The 14,178-nt window shown below is 49.9% G+C and overlaps 2 protein-coding genes across 2 annotated transcripts; both read left to right on the forward strand.

The window, feature by feature from the left end:
- The first annotated feature begins 389 nt into the window (after positions 1-389).
- Positions 390-3,860, forward strand: DNASE1L2 (deoxyribonuclease 1 like 2). Its single transcript, XM_074885735.1, has 8 exons — positions 390-536; positions 880-968; positions 1,969-2,052; positions 2,151-2,251; positions 2,326-2,438; positions 2,692-2,846; positions 2,971-3,067; positions 3,810-3,860. The coding sequence occupies exons 1-8, from the start codon at positions 390-392 to the stop codon at positions 3,858-3,860; spliced, it is 837 nt and encodes a 278-aa protein (XP_074741836.1).
- Positions 3,861-4,568: 708 nt separating this feature from the next.
- On the forward strand, positions 4,569-12,876 carry ZDHHC4 (zDHHC palmitoyltransferase 4). The gene is made up of 7 exons (XM_074885593.1): positions 4,569-5,733; positions 5,897-6,027; positions 8,360-8,433; positions 10,097-10,275; positions 10,376-10,501; positions 11,137-11,381; positions 12,431-12,876. Exons 2-7 carry the CDS (start codon positions 5,905-5,907, stop codon positions 12,713-12,715), a joined length of 1,032 nt encoding a protein of 343 aa, XP_074741694.1. The 5' UTR covers positions 4,569-5,733; positions 5,897-5,904; the 3' UTR covers positions 12,716-12,876.
- The last annotated feature ends 1,302 nt before the right edge of the window (positions 12,877-14,178 follow it).

A 14,178-nucleotide genomic window follows, 5' to 3' on the forward strand; every position in this document is an offset into this window, starting at 1 on the left:
TCCCTCACCCCAACAGTGGGGCTTGCAATCAAGTTTAAGGATGTGGAGCAGCCCAGGGTGCCGACGGCAGTGGCTGGGGCTGGCAGGCGATGGAGACATCCCAGCAGGGAGTGGAGCTGGGTGATCCCAGGGGCTGATAGAGGCGATGACGGGTGGATTCACCACGGCGGGACTGGGTTTACCTTCCGCTGGGATTGGCAAACTAGCTGACAGCCTGCACCAGCTCCGCGGGCTGCTCTGGGCAGTGCCCACCATGGCACAGTGTTGCATGCCAGGACTTAGGAAGGATTTACCTAGGGTTTTTTTTGCTCCATCCCCAAATCCAAAGCAGTTTTCCAAGTTCAGCTCCCATTACTGTATCCCTGTGGGTCAGCATCCCTCCTGGCAGGATGGGGACCATGGTGCTGGCACTGTCCTTGCTGGCTGTGGCTCTCCTGTGCCCAGCCACCGCCACGCTGCGTGTTGGTGCCTTCAACATCCAGGCGTTCGGTGACACCAAGATGTCCAACGAGGAAGTGGCGGGCATCATTGTCAGGGTAAGTGCAGCTGGTGCCACGTGGGGACGGGCTGTGTGCTGGGGTGGACCCAAAATGTGGCTCCTGTGCCAGGGACAGGAGGGGACGTGGCCGTGGATGGGATGGCATCCCAGTGCTGGGGATGCCCTGGGTGGATGAAGGCTTGGTGGGGACCAAGGCACACCCCACGGTCCCTCTGAGCCCTCCATGGGGACATCTGCCCCAGCACTGAGGGACATGTGTGTCCCCGTGGTGCTGCACCCAACACTGTGTCAAGGTGCCTGGCCGGGAGATGGGTGGGGGACAGTGGCCCTGAGCTGGAGACAGGCTCCTCTTCCCATTGCCGTCCCTCTTGGCCTCGCAGATCCTGCGCCGCTACGATGTGGTGCTGGTGCAGGAGGTGCGTGACTCCGACCTCAGCGCTGTCACCCAGCTCATGGAGCAGCTCAACAGGTACGAGCGGGGCTGGGGCTGAGCGCGCCCAGATTGAGATGTCAGCATTAGCAGGAAAAGCCAAGCTGCCTGAGCAGTGAAGGGACAAAAATAGTTGTCCATCGGCAGAGGGTTTGTTTTGGAAAGGGGAATAGGAGAAAAGTGTTGGGGCTGAAGCTTTGAACAGGCACTGAAAAAGCCACAGGGAATAATCCGGGGAGGAGAAGGGGGATACAAGTGCCACAGAACTCCTCTGAAAGCTGCAATCCACCTGGAGCACGCAGGATGGAAAGGAAATACAGCTCTGGCAAGCTCCATCTCCAAAATCCAACAGGACAGGGCAGAGGTGAGATGGAGGATGAAGGGGACAGGAGCAGGCAGCCCCCTGCACCAAGACCCTGTGAGTGCCAGGGGATGCCGGGGTGGACCCAGCAGCAGATGATGCTCTGAAGTGAGCAGGTCAGGCACCCCAGGAGGAAAAGGGGCTGCTGGGGTGGGCTAAAACTGGCCACGGCAGGGCAGCAGCCCCTCCGCCGGCTGGGTGCTGACCCCATTTTGGGTGAGGGCACGGGCTGGGGCCAGGCGGAGGCTGCTGCTGCCTTGTTGAAAGGCGGCGAGTGCTCCTGAGCAGGTATGTCCAGCCCGTGTCCTTGTCCCTTTGGTGTCCCCTTCAGCACGGCCACAAAGCAGCTGGGGCAGGGAGGGTGACACAGACGCAGGGCCCCGGGGCTGCTCATTAACCTAATTTAGCTTTGCTGCAAATGAAGGTGGAGAGCGTCCCTGTAGAGTAAGGGGTGGCAGGAGCCGCCCTGCATCCTGCCTGTGGCCAGCCGTGCCCGAGGAGCCACCCCCGGGGTGGTGGGGACAGCAGGGTGGTTCAGAGCCAAGCCACGGTGGCCCATGGGGACAGCAGAACAGGACTGGCTGGTACCAACCCCACAGCTGCCAAGCCCCTGGCCTTGCTGGGGACACCCCAGGACAGTGTCAGCCATGTCACTGTCCTGCCTCTGCGTCTCCATAGCATGTCCTCTTCGCCGTATGACTACGAGATCAGTGGCCCCCTGGGACGGGACAACTACAAGGAGATGTACCTCTTCATCTACAGGTAAGGGGCTGGGCATGCTGCTGCCTGTCCCATGGCACCATGGAGGGGCCACATGGGCCATGCCAAGCCCCAGGGTCACCTTTCCTTCGGTCCCACAGGACAGACACTGTGTCTGTGGTGGACACCTACCAATACGAGGACCCCCAGGACATCTTCAGCCGGGCACCGTTCATCCTGAGGGTCTCAGTGCCCCACACCAGTAAGTGGGGGGACAAGTGGCCCTGGGTAGTGGCACAGGGTGGCTGCGGGGCTGATGTCCCTCTCCCCTGGCAGAGGTGGAGGAGTTTGTGTTGGTGCCGCTGCACTCGGCCCCACATGACGCCGTCACTGAGATCGACGCGCTCTACGACGTCTACTTGGACATTGTCAGCAAGTGGGGGACTGACGTGAGTGCCACCAGCACTGGGGGTGGTACCGACGGTGGGTGCTGAGCCCTGGGGATTGTTCAACCCACACTGGGTCCCTGCTTTGAGGCGAGTGCAGCTGGTGTCAGGGGTGGTGGGATGGAGGCCCCACTCCTGCCCCTTCCCCTGCCATGAGGGATGCCCAGGCACCCCGGGCTGACCCCCACGGGAGGGCTGGTGTTGGGGGTAGCCCCGTTTGCCAGCCACCATGAGCCTCGCCATCTCCCCACTGCAGAACATCATGTTCCTGGGGGACTTCAACGCTGACTGCGCCTACGTCCAGCGGAGCGACTGGTCGTCCATCCGCCTGCGCACCAGCGACATCTTCAAGTGGCTGCTCCCCGACAGCGCCGACACCACCGTGGGGAAGTCAGACTGCGCCTACGACAGGTGAGCACCGCCACGGCACCGCCGTCCCCTCCCCGGCACCCCGGGGCCCCCCTGTCCGTCCCGCACCACCAGTGGCCGAGCACAGGGACAAGACTGGGACCCATCACTTACGTCTCCCTGGCAGGATCGTGGTGTGCGGCGCCAAGCTGAAGAGAAGCATCGTGCCAAATTCAGCTGCCATCTACAATTTCCAGGACGCTTTCCGTCTGGATCAGGAGGAGGTGAGCCAGGCTTGCAAAGCTGGGGCTCAAACAGGCGCCGAAGTTGAGCTGCCCCGGGCAGCACCATCTGAGGGGCTGCCGACATCTGTTTGGTATTAGGCAGCCCAGTGCAGCCACGTAGCTGCTGCATTTAAGTATCAGTTAAAAAATGGAGTTGAAGCAGCTCCAGCAGCAGCCTGAGCTGGCTCCAGCCGCAGCATGTGTGCCCTAGACCAGCACTTGCCTGCTGGGATGCCAGCACAGCCCCTGAGTAAGGCATGCACCCCTCCAGGGACATGACAGCCCTCAGCCAGCTAACAGGGAGCTCGGGATGACAAGGGACCCATGGGTGGAAATAGGAGGGGGGATTTGGGGTCATTGCCTGTCCCCATGGGGAAGAGATGAGACACATGGGGGTTTTTGTGGCCTTTCATGGGCAGGCGCAGGCAGGACTCCAGGGCAAGGGGCAATCCAAGCCAATCTTCAACCAGCCAGAGCTGGCACAGAGCTCCCAAGCGAGACACGGGGGTCTCGGAGGGCCGGTGCCCCCCTGGCAGCATCTGGACATCTCTCCAGGAGAGGTGCCAACACTGGAGCCTTGTATGTTGAGTGTCTCGGGGTTGGCGATATCGCGTACCCCTCCAGCAGACAGAAGGTTCTGGCAGGACAATCACAGCCACCCTGCTGGACCCACCAGCATGGCGAGGGGAGAAGGGCTCGCCAAACCCCTGCATTACACCTCTCCACCTCTCACCTGCTCCAGGCCCTGGCAGTCAGCGACCACTACCCGGTTGAGGTGAAGCTGACAGCTTGAGCTCCTCCTGCGGCTGCAGACACCATCCAGCTCCAGCTCCCACCACCACCCGCAGTGAAGGCGCCGAGGGGCCGTGAAACGGCCAGGACGGGGCTCGGCGGTCGAGCCTCAGGGAAGGCCTGGTGGTGAGCCGGGGAGGGGGGGCGCGCAGCTGATGGGGGCCTGTGTCCCTGCCCCGGGGTCCCTGGGGGCTGGGGCCTGTCGCCCTCGACGCCCCCCAGCCCCCGGCTGTGTCCCTCAGGGCACCCCCGGGCTCCTGCTGCCCGGGGGCTTGGAGGCCACAGGTCCCTGGCCCGCTGCTGGTAGCGGCCTTGAAGGGAAGTTGCTACAAGTATACTTGAAATTGCTAAAGTACAGGGACCTGTAATATAAGACATTTAGTTTAAACGTTAGACATCACTGGTATTTTACTAGCTTTTATTTTTCCTGTATTTTTCCTGTATTTTACTGTAAAGTACATAATTTCATTTATACTTTTTCCTAACTACCCTCTGTACTCATTACCCACTTGTAAGATGTTTTGGAACCTTTAACTCCTTGCCCAGTAAAGATAAGACAGACCTTGGACAGTCTGAAAAAAACTCCCTGAGTACATCCCTCATAGCAGGAACCTAAAAAAACCAAGTGCCTGTCCCGATCCGATATCGGGGCGGGTTCTTAAACGATCCCAAGAGCACGATTAAGACACAAACGAGGTCAGATGCCGTACAACCTTGTGAACTTTATTTTCTGTAACAATTAGTAATAGTGATAGGACAGAGAGAAAAAGAAAGGGAAAGTCAGAATCCCTAAGCAAGAAAACGGTAGAGATGCAGCAAGATTAATTACCACCACCATGAATGCAGCGATGTACCATTGCCTCGGTCTTGGTGCAGGTGATGGTGCTCCAAGCTCCAAGAGTGATGACAAGAGTGAGAGATCCCAAGAGAGGAGTACGCAGTCCTTTTATTGTCCCAGTCCCCACGGTTTCTCCAAAGAATCCCCCCATTTCCACGGAGCTCATTGTGATACGTGCCGCCCCGTGGCCCTCCATGCGCGCATGTCCAGGTGTTCGCTCTGGTCGTGCCAGCCTGCACGTCTTCCTCACCCCGATTTAACTTTGGGTGGATGTTATGGTTTCGTCGGGGACAATTCGTCTTCTTTGGAACGTACTCCTCCACGGCGACAGGATGCCGAGGCCAGGAAGTGGTGGTGGTGCAAGAGCAATGGTGAGACAGATACAGTCCGACACAGTCCCTTACAGTGCCTAAGACGATGCCAGAGTCAAGATAAGTGACTGAAAGCTGGTCTAAACTAACCTCCTCGGTACAAACAGGAGCTGAAGGACGAATGAAGTAACTCTATGATCATGTATGGACACAAGAAACCTGAAGTTCACTAAGGGACAGTGTGAGAAAGGCTGTGGGGACCCCTAAGGGGGAGAGAAGACGCTCACTCTATTTTTACTACGCATGCTCAGACTATGTAAATGAAGTCTAAGAACCCATTAGCATAAGACTGCCTTTTCTAAGAAATCTAATGCATATGTATGCTTTTTGTGTATATTAGTCAGAGCATTTTGTTAGTAAGTGCAGCACTCGTGGTGGAGCGACCCCAAGTGCTGCCCAGCGCTGCGAATAAAGAATCCCTGCCGGACAGTTACACTCAGTTCTGACTGTGGAGTGAAGCTCTTTGTTTCAGCCTCCCCTGGGCCAGCCCTCGGTCCCAGTCCCAGGGGTCTGTTTGGGCGTCGGGCCTGGGGTTGTCCCCGCTGTGGGCAGGCGGGGAGGCCGCCAGCAGCACGCAGGCAGCCCCGAGGCCTGGCAGACGCCCAGCTCCTCCGTCCCTGACAGGAAGTTGCGCGGTCACAGGGTGCCGGGCGGTACAGAAACACGTAAAACATGGAAATAAATCCTGGCGGGGTTGTGGGGGGTGTGCGCTGGTTGGGCTTTGAGCTGCCTCATTCCTGTGTTTTAGTGAAGCATGGCTGGGCCCGGGCGCTGCTGCAGAGAGCTGGTGCCGAGGGGCACTAATCTGCTGCTGCTGTTACATTGCAGGGCTCAGGATGGACTTTCTGACGCTCTTCTTGATTTACTTGTGGTTTATCCTCACTACTATTGCTGTACTCTGCGTCTGCTTGGGAAGGAAGGAGAGTTTCCTCACAAGAAGTGTCAACGGTGCAAGTCAGGTAAAGATCTGAGCTTTCAGAGCGATGATCATCACCAGTTCTGGTAGTCTGCCCTAGTTTATCGTGCTAAAATTAGTGTGTTTCTCCTCCATAAAAAATTCTGGTATCTGTGGTTGGAGTGATGATGTTTCATATTTCATCCTATTTTGACAGCTGCTCTCAAGTAAGTGCTAATTGGCTTTGGAAATAGAAAAACGCTTCCTTTCGGCTGATGAAATCCTGCCCAAGCAGGTAGTAAAAAACCGTTTGTGTCTCACAGCTCCTGTTCCTGCGAGTGCCAGGCTGGCCGGCCGCAGTCACCGCAGGGCAGGAGTAAGGGTGGAACTTCTCCCCGTGCGAAAAGTACATTGTTCAGTAACATGTCAGCTTTGAGAAATTAAATAATAACGAGGCTTCAAGTCTGCAGTTTTATGGTATTTGCTGCTTGCATCAAGAGGAAAAAGGTGGGAGATGGTTTGAGAATTAAAGTAGGGGAAGAATTATAACTGGTAGCACATATTTTAGGGGATGCTCTTTAATGGGAGTCTGTAATAATGCTGCAGGCCGTTGTTTCCTAAAAAAGAGAGAGGAACAAAGAGCTTTTAAAGGGGATTAAGAGTTGGCATTTTATTGTAAAAACAGGGAATGAATTGAAAAGGCACTAGCTTATTTTTCTGTCTGGGTTGTGTCTGGATGAAGAAGGGAGAGAAAAGGTGTAGTATTCTTGGAAGGGAAAGGATAAGAGAATTATCATTTAAATTGTAAATAATATTTAACGCTGTTTACATGAGTCTAAACAGACTTTGGTTTTGATTATTAGTATTATACCTTATTTTGCTTTATAGACACACAAATCACTGTGCAGAGAAATGTATTCTTTTCCCACATTTCTCAGTAGCTGCTTCTATGAAATCTGTGTAACAACCAGCAATTAAAATACTGTCTGGAGAATTGTAATCAATACTTGTACGCATGAAGTAAATCTAGGTAATCCTAAATAGTTTCTCTAGACACTGTATTTTAAATTCATTTCTGACTGTAATTAATGAAGCGTATCAGCCTGGAAGTTTGTTGAAGTTGTTTGACTGCATTCCTGTAAGATCCTTTAAAGTATTCGTTGTGAGCGATAGGAAATCATGAACTTGCACAGAGCAGAGCTGTTCCCAGCTCTGTGACAAGTCAGCTTTCCCCCGGCCTGCTTGCCTCGCTTCCAGCAGTTCAGCTGTATTCATTGTGCAGGTCTTCTTGTTTTCTCTGACTTTTGTCATCGCTGCAAGCAGAAATCGTGTTTGTGAGAGCCTTTTGCTTTGGCACAAGGAATGGCTGAAATACAGGGGCTTGCTGTACTGTATATGGGGGAATAATGGCTCGTGAATGTAGTGTTGGATTGTACTAACACATAGCTAATTTAAATTTGAATTTTGCAATTGCATGTGGGTCACTTTTCTGTCTAGTTACGTTTCCCATTGCAGTACAACAGCCTCTTTTTAAAAAGGCTTGTCACTTGAACTGCTGATACGAGGCGTACCAGTTAAAAGAAAAATATTTAACATCTTCTCAACTCTACATATGCTTTTTGCCTTCTGGTCTTTCACATCTGAGACAAGAAGCTCTCGCTGCATATTTTCTTTCCGTGTCAACTAGAAATAGGCTCAGCTGCTCTAATTCCTCCACCGCTGATGGAGCGGCGTGTTGCTATAGAGATCTGTCATCTTCTGAACAGAGTCAAACAATTCCGCAGTCACAGACTACTGCTGAGGATTTCACTGAATGAAGACAGGCAGTTTTCTTCTTCATTGTGTCTAGCCGTTCCTGAAACGGCAGTTAGATAGACAGGGAATTATCAGACTGGATCATAGCTGTAGTTGAAGAAACTGTGGATTATTTGGGTTTGGTGGGGTTTTTTATTTGGTTTTTGGTTGGGTTGTGTTTTTCCTTTTACTGGAGGACAGCAGGCTTTATCCCTTTGCTTATCTCTGCTTGCATCTGTCAGATGTCTTGATGAAGCATATTGTGGTTTGGAAATTGCTTGGTTCTATCCCCTGCTTAACCAGTTACCCAGTCTATAACTCAATATAAACTCCTTATAACTTCCACGCATTAACCCAGATACATTCGCTTGCACCCGTTGGGCTTCCAAGAACATGGAACCTCACTCCCATTTTGAAAGCCCCAGCAACACATCTGCCTGTATTCTTAGGAGCTCAGATGCCCCTAAAAATGAGCTTCCTCCCCACTGATACGGCTGCAGATACATAACTGAGGGATTAGGTGACTTGTATTTTTACTTGAACTTCCCACAGGGCAGAAGCAATGTGCAATTTGGGTAACACAGTGTTTTCATTTGCTTCAGGTATTGTCATTTGTAATCCCCACACAGCTCCAGAGAGTGACACAGAGGGCACTTCACAGGCTCTTCCACACAAGGTACTGCACACTTTTATGCTTTTAACATTGTTTTTTACTACTATTTCTGGTTACTGTTGGTGAGCTCCTGCCACTATCAGTATTACCCTTAGATATTCTCCCTTCATTAGGGGTGCTTGTCAGGGATGACAGATTCCCTTTAAGGTTTGCCACACTGCTGTCTTCCCGTTCCTTGCTTATTGTTTAGAAGATGGTACCCTGAAATATTTGAACATATTGACAATTAAAGATAATGTGGCTCAGTAGCTTCCAGTGTAGCAGATGTTAGTCACCCTGGGGGGAGGCTGCATCCACGTGAGAGTTACAACAGACTCTCTGGCAGCTGCAGATTGAGTTTAGACAGAGCTAGCGATCCCCATCCTCTCCCTCAAATCCCGTTAGTCTTAGCCCAGCAGCTTGGATGTCCAGGTGGCTCAAGGGGAAGCTGCATGGCTGCCAATGTGCAGCCTGCTGTATTAAGGTGAATTTTGTAGCTTCCTGTAAATTTTGGTGCTTTAGGATCTGCTTCAGGAACGATTTAAATACCTTCCCTCCAGATGACAGACACTTCAGGGGTGTAACATCTACAGCTGTTGCGTGTGTGCCGCGGTTGTTTTGCTGCCTGCTGTGTGGATTCTCTGCTGTTAACACAGCCCAGGAGAGAGTGGTCATGCTGCCACAGGGGCAGTTGGGCAGCAGAGCGATTCTCTGATGAGCCTGGTGTGGTGGTTGTTGCTGGATCGTGCTGCGCGCTAGAGGCACTTCGATCCACCACGCGCAGCCTTTGACTGCATCACTGCATTCGAGCGAGAGATTTTCCAGCTCATGCAGAAGTCCAGGGAGGTGCAGCACTTGAGGGTGTCTACTTGTAGCCCAGCAGTTGAGAGGAGACCCTGCAGGATCCTGCTGGATCACACCCAGAAATGGTGGAGAGAGCAGCAGAGGAGAGCTTGTCTGCAACGGGCTTCCCGCTGTAGTAAAAACCACATCACTAGTTATTTAAAACTCGTAACAAAAGTCCAGCAAACTGACATATAATGCAGAGAACTGCAGTAAGTGAACATTGCTCTGCTAACACGTGGCTTATCTGAGCATCCATTTGCCGGGCTGCTGGACAGTGCTGCTCAGTGTGATGCCCCCAGACAAAGCTGCATGCCGAGCAGTTGTGCAGCTTGCCTCGCAGAAGCTGTAGTCTGCTGGCGGGTTGGGACGAGGGTTCACCATTGCTGACCTCCTGCCACGCTTACTTCGTAATGGCTGCTTATATTATTACAGGGTTTTTTAAGGTTACCTTTTGCTGGGGTTTGCTTTGCTTTCAGAGCAGCGCATAGCAAATGTCTTCTGGCAGAATGTTTTGGGGCCTATTGCTGTGGCATATTTTGTCAGCGCCGAGGGTGCTCTGTACTTGACTCTACTGACAGGGAAAAAAATCCAAAGGGCCTGACAGTAATGGAATTGAATTTAGCTGGCATATTTAAAGGAGTGTATGTGGGAAGAAGAGCAGGAGAAGCCACTGAATGGAGAAAACACTATTAATACTATTAATATGCAATCCATGCTGGCCTGAAAACCTAAAAGAGGTGTCTCCTTGCATTTGGAAAGTCTTTGCTGATCACCTCTGAGTATACTTGACCTGTTAATCAAGACGCTGAGTATGAAGTAGACTGTCCCCTTTCTGTTACAGAAGCTGTTTGTTTGTTGCCCTGCATGTGGCCTTGCAAGCTGCAGTGTACGGGGAATACACATGGGAAGTGTTTGTGTACTGCTGGGAGCTGCAGTTCCACCTCCTCCTCCTGCTGCTGCCCTACCTGCTGCTGGCTGGGAACATGGGCTGCTTCATCCTCTGCTCCCGGGCCAACCCTGGTAAGCTCAAGCTGCTTGTGAGCAGTAGCTGTTCGAAAACGGAACCTAAAATGTGTTACAAACACCATTACTTTTGCTGTTTTTCTTGTTTGTTTTGCAGGTATAATAACAAAATCAAATCATGCATCGTTGGTTAAGATTTATGCATATGATGGTGTATTATTTCAGAGAGGCGTCATGTGTCCTACGTGCAACATGGAGAAGCCAGCCAGATCAAAACATTGCAGTAAGAATCTTAACTTCCTTGCTAAGCATAACTTTCCCAGATTAATTCTCCATCAATAATTGCAGTTCCCACCACATCTGTTCTGTTATCCAGCTCGATGGGTTTGTTTTACTGGGGCCCCAGATCACAGCTGCCCTTTGCCCATCCGTGGAGCTGTTTTGCTGCTATTTCTTCTCATAGCAATTACCAGTTCCAACGGTATCATCTGGGGTCAGGAACAGGCAAGCTTTTTAGCATCTGGAAGTTAAATGAGAAATTATCACCTGTCAAGACCTGAGTTCAGGATTTTGTGTTTCTCTTGCAGAATTTGCTGTTATCACCTAAAATAAAGCTGGGAGCTACGGTCTCTACCTTCCATGTGCTTTGCTGGGCAGTACTGTCAGAGAAACCAAAGTCTTTGAGCTGCAGACTTGGTGAATAAAAGAGGAAATGAGATACATGTCTTTGCTTTTTAGTATTGGGGTTTTGAGGATACGCAATTGAAATTAATGTGTTTGCTTAAAAAGCTATCTGCTAAATCATGACCGTAATTTTCAGATGTTTTCCGATGAAAAACTATCCTAAACTGTGTAAAAATCAAATTGATTAGTTAAAAAGCAAATAACTGAACTGTCTTGTCACGCACTCCTCATCAGGTTTCTGCAGTGCGTGTGTGCATCGTTTTGATCACCACTGCGTGTGGGTCAACAACTGCATTGGTGCCTTCAACGCAAAATATTTCTTCCTGTACCTCTTCTCGCTGGCTGCCACGGCCGCAGCCATCGCCACCATCACTGCAGCGTTTCTCATCCAAGTGGTGCTGCTGTCCAATATGATGCACGGGAGTTACATCGATGAGCAAGGACAGGAGCACGCTGTTGAGATTCTCTTCCTCGCTCAGGTAAGTTTATGCTGTCTGGGTTATCAGCTCACAGACGGGTTTATCTCGGTCTTTGCTTTCAGGAATCTTGTAAGTCCACCTGTGCTCACAGGCAGGATGTGGGCAGACAGCAGCTTTTTTACCAACTTCACGCAGCTCATTAAGATTAGAAAACTGCCACTGCAGAATACTTTAAAAATACGAGATTTTTCTCACAGCACTTCATTCCGCTCTCCCATTCTTCAGATTTCTGTCTCCAGGCTGCTTTCGCTCAGCAGATCTGGTTCATAAAGAACCACTTTACATTCCAATGACCATCTACTGTATTAACGTTTAGGAAACAGTTGACTGTCCTTGAGTTATCTTCATGGAGATTTTAAAGCAGGACCCTACTACCCTGGAATTTACAGACTTGAATATTTTCTCTCACATACCACAAAGGGTGACTTTGAGTCCTTTGCATTTCAATCCCCTCATCCCTTTCTGTAGCATGGCAGTGAGGTGGTAAGTAGTAAATGCTTTATCTTTCCCTCATCCTAGACAATAGATGTTTCTTCCTTGGACTCTTAGAAAGGGATCTCGGTCAGGGAACGCTTGCTCATGTTTGAGCAGTACCATTACCACTCCTCAGTATTGGAATTCAACTCAGAAAAGAGCTGCTTAAACTGTCATCAAGACAGCAAAACCTGAAGTTGTACCAGATTGTAGCCTCTTCATTCGACCTTTTTTTTCAGATTATCTGCATTCATGCTTTTTTAGTTAAAAACCAACAAAAAACAAACGAGGAACACTCCAATATGAAATGCAGACATTCAGAGATGGATGGGTATGGAAAATACTCCTGCATATTGGCAGGGCTTGCGAGGAAAGACACATTCTGGATTCCATTTCTGGAAATCTGGACCATGACTGAGCAGGATGGGGATAGGGCTATGACCTTGTTTCTGGGGCTGCACACTTACGCGTGTGTATGGACCTGCATTTCAGTCGGTGTGTTGCAGTGGTCACTCGCCTGCATGTGATTTAACATTCCAACTTTTTAACTAAGCTATTATTTTCTTTCTTTGCAGCACCTTTTCTTGACTTTTCCTAGGGTTGTCTTCATGCTTGGGTTTGTTATCCTTCTCACCCTCGTCCTGGGTGCTTACTGCTGTTTCAATCTATATTTGGCCTTAACCAACCAAACTTCCAATGAATGGTATAAATCCAGAAGATATGGGTGTTCCCGCCGTCTAACATTGCAGCCTCACGACAGACAAGTCGTCTACAAAAACATTTATTCTAAAGGAGTCTGGATGAATGTAAAGGAGATCTTTAAGCCTCCTACAGTGTTGGAAAGGAAGAAGACAACATGAAGATACCATTCTTTGTATGTGCATTTTTAAACTTTTTGTAAGACTTTATTTCAGCAGCGTGCTTTGATGCCCTGAACAACTTTTGTAAAAAGATTACTGTGTTTCAATTAAGAATTTGAAAACTAAGTTTTCATAAAGCTGACCAGTCTTCAAAAAACTAAGAGTTCTTCCCAGTTTATCTGTAACACTACTCGTACCACTTGTGACAGGGGCCTGTTAGTCTTTTCAGACACAATCACAGTAAGCTGGACTAGAGCTAGGTTCAGCTAAGGAACACATACACAAGGAACTTTTGTTTTATGGTTACTGTTTTATATGCTGCATAATATATACCACCATATAATAGGCAAACTGAATTCCTAAGGTACTTTGGTACAGCTTAAGTAGTCTTCCTGCAGGAGACTTTACAGAAATACAGCAATGTCACACATATGGAAGTGGCACTTATTTGTCAATTATTCCCTTTTTTTTTCCCCTGGGGGGAAAATAGTAACTCACAGCTGACTGCAGTATTCTGATTCACAATGCCTCAGCAGAGCACTATTGAAGATCCTTCATTTGGTGAGATCTCTGAGGTTAAGCTTAGTCCTCGTGTTTCCTTGTTAGAGGGACCAGTAGTGGATTTGCTGGTATGCAGAGGCGAGTTTGGTCCATCTTGCTGAAGTGAATCTTTTTCTCTGTGCGTGCATTTGCAAGGGAAGAGGTACTCTGAGGAATCTTCATCTCTTTGTATCTTCATTTGGCAAATTATTAAGCTATGACTATTAACAATATGTAGAATAGGTTGCATGTATTTAGCTGGAAAAAAACAGCATGATTACTGGCAGAATCTGAATCTGCAGAAACCATGTTCTACTGCAGATTTGTACTAGTATGGAGCACCTTGATTTCAGAAAGGCAACTACTCCTTACCTGCTAAGTCTCTTTCTCGATACCTATTTTCAGCTCATTCAAAATAAGATGCCATTTCAGCCTTAGAGTCATGAAAATGGTGAAGTTCTGGACACAATTTCAGCATCCTGAAAAGGGTATCAGAAATCTGATGGAGCTCTGGCCATACAGGTCCTGGCAGGTGACAGACTTAAGCCTTTTGGCATTTCTCATCTCTGTGCCATTGTTGGATGTGCCTGTTCACAGCAAGAGGCTCAACCCTCTTTTGGGCACTTCTTTGTATTTTGGGCATTTTCCAGCAGTGGAGGTTACAGCTGAGGCTGCTTCTAGGGCTGCCCACCTGCCATCACTGAACAGACCACTTCAAGAGTGACATGGCCCTCCACCCTGTACAGGAATTCTCTAGGGGAATGCCGAAAGGCAATTAATTGAGCCGCGTCCCTCACGAGAACCCTCTGCCTTAACAGCGGAAGACAAATCCCTCCAAGTAGGGATCATGTGAAAGATCTCCAAGCATCGATGGACTCGCTGCTTTTAGAGGCTTGGGCTTGTTCCGGGAAGAACAGCGTGTT

The sequence above is a fragment of the Strix uralensis genome, chromosome 16, assembly GCF_047716275.1.
Source record: "Strix uralensis isolate ZFMK-TIS-50842 chromosome 16, bStrUra1, whole genome shotgun sequence".
Classification (NCBI taxonomy): Eukaryota; Metazoa; Chordata; class Aves; order Strigiformes; family Strigidae; genus Strix; species Strix uralensis.